General features: G+C 49.9%; 1 protein-coding gene across 1 annotated transcript in view; it reads right to left on the bottom strand.

Annotated features, from left to right (window-relative positions):
* Positions 1-10,564, bottom strand: part of galns (galactosamine (N-acetyl)-6-sulfatase) — a 33,920-nt gene that overhangs the window by 12,185 nt on the left and 11,171 nt on the right. Inside the window, exons 2-5 of the mRNA XM_055664916.1 lie at positions 9,371-9,494; positions 8,625-8,699; positions 8,036-8,138; positions 759-902 (exon numbers count right to left, since the gene is read on the bottom strand). Of these exons, the coding sequence (XP_055520891.1) occupies positions 759-902; positions 8,036-8,138; positions 8,625-8,699; positions 9,371-9,494 (446 nt within the window). The remainder of the gene's footprint in view (positions 1-758; positions 903-8,035; positions 8,139-8,624; positions 8,700-9,370; positions 9,495-10,564) is intronic.

Below are 10,564 nucleotides of genomic sequence, written 5' to 3'. Positions count from 1 at the left end.
CCCCCACCCCTCCCCCTCTCCCACCCACACAACCAAACCCCTCCCCATCCTAACCCGTCCCACGCACCAGGCTGTCCAAGAATGACCCAGGCTGTGCACTGTCGGAGTCCCAGCATGGTGTGGTGGAGTGCAGGTCACCGCACTGGGGCAGTGGGGGGGGGGGGGGATGGAGGTCACTGCACTGGGGCAGTGGGGGGGGGGATGGAGGTCACTGCACTGGGGCATTGGGGCACTGGGGCAGTGGGGGGGGGGGGGGGGGTGGATGTCACCGCACTGGGGCATGGGGGGGGGTGGAGGTCACTGCACTGGGGCAGTGGGGGGGGGTTGGAGGTCACCGCACTGGGGCAGTGGGGGGGTGGAGGTCACTGCACTGGGGCAGTGGGGGGGGGGATGGAGGTCACTGCACTGGGGCATTGGGGCACTGGGGCAGTGTGGGGGGGGGGGGGGGGGGGGGGTGGATGTCACCGCACTGGGGCAGTGGGGGGGGGTGGAGGTCACCGCTCTGGGGGGCAGTGGGGGGGGGGTGGAGGTCACCGCACTCTGGGGCAGGGCAGGGGGGGGGGGGATGATGGAGGTCACCGCTCTGGGGCAGTGGGGGGGTGGAGGTCACCGCTCTGGGGCAGTGGGGGTTCCGAGCCCCGGTGCCCTGCACCCGCCCACACCGTTCGGCCAGTTACTGGACTGTGCTTTCCTGGCTGTGGGGTGACTCACACTCAGTCAGAGCCCGCACTCGCTCCTCCTACACCGGCCCAGCTCACCTGCCCACCATCTCAGAGTTGTTGTAGACGGGAATGTTGGGTCTGTCCCTGTTGTTGTACGGCCCAAAGTGACAGTTCGGGGCTCCGAACCATTCATCAAAGCCGTGCCTCAGCGGGTGGAACTGGGCGCGCTGTCCCAGGTGCCTGCGGGGAGGAACACGCAAAGTCAGGCTCCATCCCCCTCTCTTTCACCTGCTCCCCACACCCTCTACTTCCCCCTGCTCCTCTCACCTCTGCCCGACACTCATCTTCCACTCACCCGAGTCCCACATTTCCCTTTTATACCCCTCTTTCCCCTCTGCTTGTCCCATTTTGCCACATTCCTCCCTCCTGCTTTACATTCCTCTTCTCCTCTTATCCACCACACTTTAGTCTCCTATGCACCCATCTACCAATCACCCCCTCACCAATATCAACCTATCACTTGCCAGGCGTTGTCTCGCCTCGCTCCCACCTCTCTATTCCAGCTTTCTCCCCCCTTCCCCATCAATTTGAAGAAGGGTCCCGAACCAAAACGTCACCTGTCTATTCACTCCACAGTTGCTCCAAATGCAACCTAACTAAAGTCCCATGAAACTGTAACATAGAAACATAGAAAATAGGTGCAGGAGTAGGCCATTCGGCCCTTCGAGCCTGCAGCGCCATTCAATATGATCATGGCTGATCATCCAACTCAGTATCCTGTACCTGCCTTCTCTCCATACCCCCTGATCCCTTTAGCCACAAGGGCCACATCTAACTCCCTCTTAAATATAGCCAATGAACTGGCCTCAACTACCTTCTGTGCCAGAGAATTCCAGAGATTCACCACTCACTATGTGAAAAATGTTTTCTCATCTCGGTCCTAAATGATTTCCCCCTTATCCTTAAACTGTGACCCCTTGTTCTGGACTTCCCCAACATCGGGAACAAACTTCCTGCATCTAGCCTGTCCAACCCCTTAAGAATTTTGTAAGTTTCTATAAGATCCCCCCTCAATCTTCTAAATTCTAGCAAGTACTAGCCGAGTCTATCCAGTCTTTCTTCATATGAAAGTCCTGACATTCCAGGAATCAGTCTGGTGAACCTTCTCTGTACTCCCTCTATGGCAAAACTGTACGCAATACTCCAGGTATGGTCTCACCAAGACCCTGTACAACTGCAGTAGAACCTCCCTGCTCCTATACTCAAATCCTTTTGCTATGAATGCTAACATACCATTCGCTTTCTTCACTGCCTGCTGCACCTGTATTCCTACTTTTAATGACTGGTGTACCATGACACCCAGGTCTCGTTGCATCTTCCCTTTTCCTAATCGGCCACCATTCAGATAATAATCTACTTTTCTGTTTTTGCCACCAAAGTGGATAACCTCACATTTATCCACATTATACTGCATCTGCCATGCATTTGCCCACTCACCCAGCTTATCCAAGTCACCTAGCATCCTCCTCATAGCTAACACTGCCCCCCAGCTTCGTGTCATCCGCAAACTTGGAGATGTTGCATACAATTCCCTCGTCCAAATCATTAATATATATTGTAAATAGCTGGGGTCCCTGCACTGAGCCTTGCGGTACCCCACTAGTCACTGCCAGCCATTCTGAAAGGGACCTGTTTACTCCTACTCTTTGCTTCCTGTTTGCCAGCCAGTTCTCTATCCACATCAATACTGAACCCCCAATGCCGTGTGCTTTAAGTTTGTATACTAATCTCTTATGTGGGACCTTGTCGAAAGCCTTCTGGAAGTCCAGATACACCACATCCACTGGTTCTCCCCTATCCACGCTACTTGTTACATCCTCGAAAAATTCTATAAGATTCGTCAGACATGATTTACCTTTCCTAAATCCATGCTGACTTTGTCCAATGATTTCACCACTTTCCAAAACGTGCTGCTATCCCATCTTTAATAACTGACTCTAGCAGTTTCCCCACTACCGATGTTAGACTAACTGGTCTGTAATTCCCCTTTTTGTCTCTCCCTCCCTTCTTAAAAAGTGGGGTTACGTTTGCTACCCTCCAATCCTCAGGAACTACTCCAGAATCTAAAGAGTTTTGAAAAATTATCACTAATGCATCCACTATTTCTGGGGCTACTTCCTTAAGTACTCTGGGATGCAGCCTATCCGACCCTGGGGATTTATCGGAATTTAACCCATTCAATTTACCTAACACCACTTCCCGGCTAACCTGTATTTCACTCAGTTCCTCCATCTCATTTGACCCGCGGTCCCTTGATATTTCCAGCAGATTATTTATGTCTTCCTTAGTGAAGACGGAACCAAAGTAGTTATTCAATTGGTCTGCCATGTTCTTGTTCCCCATGATCAATTCACCTGTTTCTGACTGCAAGGGACCTACATTTGTTTTAACTAATCTCTTTCTCTTCACATATCTATAAAAACATTTGCAATCAGTTTTTATGCTCCCTGCCAGTTTTCTTTCATAATCTATTTTACCTTTCCTAATTAAGCCCTTCGTCCTCCTCTGCTGGACTCTGAATTTCTCCGTCCTCTGGTAGGCTTTTTCTGGCTAATTTGTAAGCTTCATCTTTTGTTTTGATACTATCCCTGATTTCCCTTGTTATCCACGGATGCACTACCTTCCTTGATTTATTCTTTTGCCAAACTGGGATGAACAATTGTTGTAGTTCATCCATGCAGTCTTTAAATGCCTTCCATTGCATATCCACCATCAACCCTTTAAGAATCAATTGCCAGTCAATCTTGGCCAATTCACGTCTGATACCCTCAAAGTTACCTTTCTTTACGTTCAGAACCATTGATTCTGAATTAAAAATGTCACTCTCCATCCTAATAAAGAACTCAACCATATTATGGTCACTCTTGCCCAAGGGGGCACGTACAACAAGATTGCTAACTAACCCTTCCTCATTACTCAATACCCAGTCTAGAATAGCCTGCTCTCTCGTTGGTTCCTCTGCATGTTGGTTTAGAAAACTATCCCGCATACATTCCAAGAAATCCTCTTCCTCAGCACCCCTGCCAATTTGATTCACCCAATCTATATGTAGATTGATGTCACCCATTATAACTGTTTTACCTTTGTTGCATGCATTTCTAATTTCCTGTTTGATGCCATCCCCAACTTCACTACTACTGTTAGGTGGCCTGTACACAACTCCCACTAGCGTTTTATGCCCCTTAGTGTTTCGCAGCTCTACCCATACCGATTCCACATCCTCCAAGCTAATGTCCTTCCTTTCCATTGCGTTAATCTCCTCTCTAATCAGCAACGCTACCCCACCTACTTTTCCTTTCTGTCTATCCCTCCTGAATATTGAATATCCCTGGATGTTCAGCTCCCAGCCTTGGTCATCCTGGAGCCATGTCTCCGTGATCCCAACTATATCATAGTCATTAATAGCTATCTGCACATTCAACTCATCCACCTTATTACGAATGCTCCTTGCATTGAGACACACAGCCTTCAGGCTTGTTTTTACAACGTTCTTACCCCTTATACCATATAACCATATAACAATTACAGCACGGAAACAGGCCATCTCGACCCTTCTAGTCCGTGCCGAACACATAATCTCCCCTAGTCCCATATACCTGCGCTCAGACCATAACCCTCCATTCCCTTCCCATCCATATAACTATCCAATTTATTTTTAAATGATAAAAACGAACCTGCCTCCACCACCTTCACTGGAAGCTCATTCCACACCGCTACCACCCTCTGAGTAAAGAAGTTCCCCCTCATGTTACCCCTAAACTTCAGTCCCTTAATTCTCAAGTCATGTCCCCTTGTTTGAATCTTCCCTACTCTCAGTGGGAAAAGCTTTTCCACGTCAACTCTGTCCATCCCTCTCATCATTTTAAAAACCTCTATCAAGTCCCCCCTTAACCTTCTGCGCTCCAAAGAATAAAGCCCTAACCTGTTCAACCTTTCGCTGTAACTTAGTTGTTGAAACCCAGGCAACATTCTAGTAAATCTCCTCTGTATTCTCTCTATTTTGTTGACATCCTTCCTATAATTAGGCGACCAAAATTGTACCCCATACTCCAGAATTGGCCTCACCAATGCCTTGTACAATTTTAACATTACATCCCAACTTCTATACTCAATGCTCTGATTTATAAAGGCCAGCACACCAAAAGCTTTCTTTACCACCCTATCTACATGAGATTCCACTTTCAGGGAACTGTGCACAGTTATTCCCAGATCCCTCTGTTCACCTACATTCTTCAATTCCCTATACAATTGCTTTACCCTCATTTTATACCCCTGTCTCTCTGCTCACTCATTTAACAACCCCACCACCTCTTATTCTCTGTTTATTATTGTTTTCTTCTTTCCCCCCCTACATGTTGGGTCTGAGTGCTTTCCTTCTCTACCCCCTGCCTCACACACTGTCTACTAGCTTTCTCTATTTGAGTCCCTCCTCCCAACTGTTCTAGTTTAAAGTCTCCCCGGTAGCCTTTGCAAATCTCCCCGCCAGGATATTGGTCCCCCTTGGGTTCAAGTGCAACCCGTCCTTTTTGTACAGGTCGCACCTTCCACAAAAGAGGTCCCAATGATCCAGAAACTTGAATCCCTGCCCTCTGCACCAGTCCTTCAGCCATGCATTTATCCTCCACCTCGCTCCATTCCTACTCTCACTGTCGCGTGGCACAGGCAGTAATCCCGAGATTGTTACCTTTGCGGTCCTTCTCCTTAACTCTCCTCCTAACTCCCTAAATTCTCCTTTCACGACCTCTTCTCTTTTTCTACCTATGTCATTGGTACCTATATGTACCACGACCTCGGGCTCCTCTCCCTCCCATTTCAGGATATCTTGGACACGTTCAGACACATCCCAGACCCTGGCACCAGGGAGGCAAACTACCATCCGGGTCTCCAGACTGCATCCACAGAATCGCCTGTCTGACCTCCTAACTATAGAGTCCCCTATTACTACTGCCCTCCTCTCCTTTTCCTTACCCTTCTGAGCAACAGGACCGGTCTCTGTACCGGAGGCCCGGCCGCTGTTGCTACCCCCAGGTAGGCTGTCCCCCGCAACAGTACTCAAACAGAAGTACTTATTGTCAAGGTGTACAGCCACTGGGGTACTCTCTAGTCCCTGCCTCTGCCCCTTGCCCCTCCTAACCGTGACCCACTTCCCTGCCTCCTGTGGTCTTGGAGTGACCACCTCTCTGTAACTCCTCTCAATGACTTCCTCGCTCTCCCTGACCAGCCGGAGGTCATCGTGCTGCTGCTCCAGGTTCCTAATACGGTCCCTTAGGAGCCCCATCACGACGCACCTGGTGCAGATGTGGACGTCTGGCAGGCTGTCAGATTCCTTGACCTCCCACATCTGACATCCAGAACAGTAAACTGCTCGGGCACTCATATTCCCCTCTTACCTAGGAATACAATACAAAGTACAATACAATACGAACTGCTACAATACAATACAATCAACAGGGATCAGACTCCCAATCAGCTGCTCCCTCTTGTCTGTCATTGCATGCAAAGGATATGCAACAAAATACTAAACATGACTACTTTCATTTACATGACATTGCTGTGTCCCAAACATTATGGTGCCCTGAAATGGGGGGACTATGGATGAAATTGGTGGGACTGCTGTAATTTCTCCATGATAAATGCAAAATATGTGAAAATGGCCTTTATTAAAATGTGAAAATGTGCACTTTAACCACATGTGATTTTTTTCTATTACAAATCTCAAATTGTGTCCACAGGCAAATAAATAAATGATGGGTCTTTGTCCCAAACATTATGGAGGGCACTGTAGGTTTATGGTGAAGGGAAAAAGATTTAACAGGAGTCTGAGGGGTAACAACTGAGGGTGGGCGTATGGAACAAGCTGACGTAGTTGAGGCTGGGACTATCCCAACATTTAAGAAACAGTTAGACAATGAGGGCAGGTAGGACCAGTGTAACTGGGACTTGTTGGCCGGTGTAGGCATGTTGGAATGAAGGGCCTGTTTCCATGCTGTATCACTGCAAGACTATGAGTTGCCCTAACCCTCCACTTTCAGTGTGAAGAAGGTCCCGACCTGAAGCGTGGTTTGCCTATTTCCTCCACAGACGCTGCCTGACCAGCTGAGTTCCTCCCACTGCATCCAGCATCTGCAGTCTCTTGTGTCTCCAATGGGTTTTCTGTACAGAAAGTTATAAACCATATAACCATATAACAATTACAGCACGGAAACAGGCCATCTCGGCCCTACAAGTCCGTGCCGAACATTTTTTTTTTTCCCCTTAGTCCCACCTGCCTGCACTCATACCATAACCCTCCATTCCCTTCTCATCCATATGCCTATCCAATTTATTTTTAAATGATACCAATGAACCTGCCTCCACCACCTTCACTGGAAGCTCATTCCACACCGCTACCACTCTCTGAGTAAAGAAGTTCCCCCTCATGTTACCCCTAAACTTCAGTCCCTTAATTCTTATCGTGACCTGTCACAGGTACGAAAGACAAAGGGATGCCAGGTTGTGCAGGGCCACACACTGATCTCCACCACACATCACACTGTGCGTTTCTGCCAACATACCAGGCACGTGTAGTCAAGGTAGGCAGTGCCTACCCTGACTCAAATTATAAAAGGGAAATTATTAAATATAAATAGTAAAGTCCAATTCATTTACTAAATTCAGTATTTATTATTAAATGGTTATTATTTTAATAATCGATCTCAGGTACGTATAACTCTGCCGTGCCTTTCATCCGCAGTATGTGTAACACGCGTAACTATGTTCAACTCACGTGCAGTGGACACTGCCTCAAGCCTTCACACAACGGGCAATAAAGGCAGCTGAAATCCTGCCTTTGCACCGCACATGCCCACAGGAGAGGGGACCAATCTGTGCATGCGCGGATTTAAAGATTTGTCCTTCCTCAAATTACCCCACTAGCCACTGCTTGACATTCTAAAAGACCCGTTAATCCCTACTCTTTGTTTCCTGTCTGCCAACCAATTTTCTATCAATGTCAGTACACTACCCCCAATACCATTTGCCCTAATTTTGCCCACTAATCTCCTGTGTGGGGCCTTATCAAATGCTTTCTGAAAGTCCAGATAGACCACATCCACAGGCTCTCCCTTATCCATTTTACTTGTTACATCCTCAAAACATTCCGGATTAGTCAAGCAAGATATCCCCTTCATAAATGCGCAGCTATTACATCTTTAATAATTGACTCCAGCATCTTCCCCGCCATCAAGAGTTAAGTTGGCCGTGCAGGCTCGAAGGGCCGAATGGCCTACTCCTGCACCTAATTTCTATGTTTCTATGTTTCTAAGTCAACCAACCATTTCCCAATGATCTTGCTGGAATATCCTGCCTTCCGCAGGAGCTCTGGCAGCAGAATCTCAGAATCAGGAATTCCACCTACGATCTCCTGCGGAGTGTACCCTGTGGAGAAAGAGCCGTGGTGATTGTGACCAGTCATCACACAGTTTAACAGGCCAGTCCTGCAGTCCGCCCCCTCTCCCACCACGTACAGAGCTCACACCCGGACCCCCACACCCCCATCCCACCCAGATCCCCACTCCCCCCACCCAGATCCCCACACCCCTCCCCACTCCCCCCACCCAGATCCCCATACCATCACCACCCAGATTCCCACACCCACCCCCTACATGCCCCCCCAGCCCACACCTCCTCCACCCAGACCCCTACCCCCACACCCCCCCCACCCAGATCCCCCCACACACACAACCCCCCACCCATTCCTACTCCCCTTCATACCCCACTCCCCAGACCCACACTCCCCTTTCCCTCCCCATAACCACTCCCCCCCCCCCCCCCCTGCTCACACCCACACTGCCCTTGCACTGTCTGCCCCAAGATGCATGTGTGCGCGGCTGCAGCGGTCTGCCTGCGGTGTTGGCTTCCTACCGTTGCGGGCATGGGCGTTGGTGGTATAGAACCCGTTCCTGACGGGTAGCCGGCCGGTTAGCAGAGCCGCCCGGGCTGTGGGGGAGAGAGGGGCAAATCACCATCCTGACGGCACGCACGGGGAGTAGCAGCGTGTGAATGGGGCAGGGGAGACATGTGCACCACGGCACACACAGGCCCAACAGTGCCCCCTCACCCCCAACAGTCCCCTCACTCCCCCCGACACACTCCCCCTCACCCCCCGACACTCCCCCCTCACCCCCGACACTCCCCCCTCACCCCCGACCCTCCCCCCCTCACCCCCGACACTCTCCCCTCAGTCCCGACACTCCCCCCCCCCACTCCCCCCTCACCTCCCACACCCCCACACCCCCTCACCCCCCACACTCTCCCCTCACTCCCCCTCACCCCTGACACCCCCGACACTCTCCCCCTCACCCCCCACACTCTCCCCTCTCCCCTCACCCCCAACACTCCCCCCTCACTCTCCCCTCCCTTCAACTCCCCCCCCAACACTCCCCCCTCATTTCCAACACTCCCCCCTCAGGCCCGACAGTCTCCCCCAACACTACCCCCAGGGCATTTTGATACCCACCCATTAACCTCTCCATGGGTGATCTGACACCCCCCATTGCCCCCTCACTGCCACGGTGAACACACACAAGCAGAGGAGCGATTGTTGATGTTTCAGGCGGGAGAGCTCAAGGCCCCGAGACCAATGAGCAGAGAAACACGGCAACACTTACACGGGGAGCAGAGTGGGTTGGCAGCGTAGAAGTTTGTGAACAACATTCCTTCTGCAGCCATTCGGTCCAGGTTGGGAGTCTCTCTGGAAGGTTCTCCAAAAACACCGAGGTCACCCCATCCCATCTGCAGGGAGACAAGGGCACAAACACCAGCTGTTCAGAGCTCTGAGTGCAGGAACAGGAGCCCAGGGCACAGGGGATGGAAGGAGGGGAAACACTGAGGGTGGGGGCACAGAGGGGGAACGAGGACAGTTAAAGCATTGATGTACAGACAGACTTTGGGATGTGTCTGCAGCTCCCAGAAAATAGGGACACAGGTGGATTGGGTAATGAAAGTGGCATTTGGTATATTTGTCTTCATATGCCAAAGCATTGAGTATAAGAGTTGGGATGAAATGTTAGTGCAGTACAGAGCCTAGGCTAAAATATTGCATAGAGTTCTGGTCACCACACGACAAGAAATATATGGTATCAATGGGGACAGTGCAGAAAAGATTCACCAGGATGTTCCTGGAATGGAGGGTTGTGGTTATAAAGAGAGATTGGATATTTAGAGATACCACATGAAAACAGGCCATTCGGCCCACCATTGAGCACCCGTACAATAGTTCCATGTTATCCCACTTTCCATCCAATACACCAGGGGCGATTTACAGAAGTCAATTAATCAACAAACCTGCACATCTTTGGATGTTTTTCGATAGGTTGCGTCTATTCTCACTGGAATATAGAAGGCTGACTGGTGACCTGATGGAGGATTATAAATGATGAAAAGTATTGATAGAACAAATGGAGCAGGGAAGTCTCGAACCAGAGGGCACAGGTTTAAGGTGATGGGAGGGAGAGAAATTTAAAAATTATCTGGAGAATGTTTTTCACACATAGATGGTGAACATCTATCTATATTACTAAAAGTCTGATCTTGACCGCTTTTGGCTCACTGTGCTGTGATTTCCGAGAGAGGGCCGTCATTTTTAGCCACCTCGCTCAGCCCCCCTCCACCTTCTGGGACCGGAGGATTGTTCCCATCGATGAAAAATCAGACTGAAGAAGGGTTTCGGCCCGAAACGTTGCCTATTTCCTTCGCTCCATAGATGCTGCTGCACCCGCTGAGTTTCTCCAGCTTTTTTGTGTACCTTAGAGAGATATGAATGTTTTTTTTTAATTCCCCATTCTCTCTGCTGCCCCCGCTGG

The sequence above is a fragment of the Leucoraja erinacea genome, chromosome 50, assembly GCF_028641065.1.
Source record: "Leucoraja erinacea ecotype New England chromosome 50, Leri_hhj_1, whole genome shotgun sequence".
In the NCBI taxonomy this organism is placed as follows: domain Eukaryota; kingdom Metazoa; phylum Chordata; class Chondrichthyes; order Rajiformes; family Rajidae; genus Leucoraja; species Leucoraja erinaceus.
The sequence above is the reverse complement of the archived record's forward strand: the minus strand, read 5'-3'. Positions and strand labels throughout refer to the sequence as shown.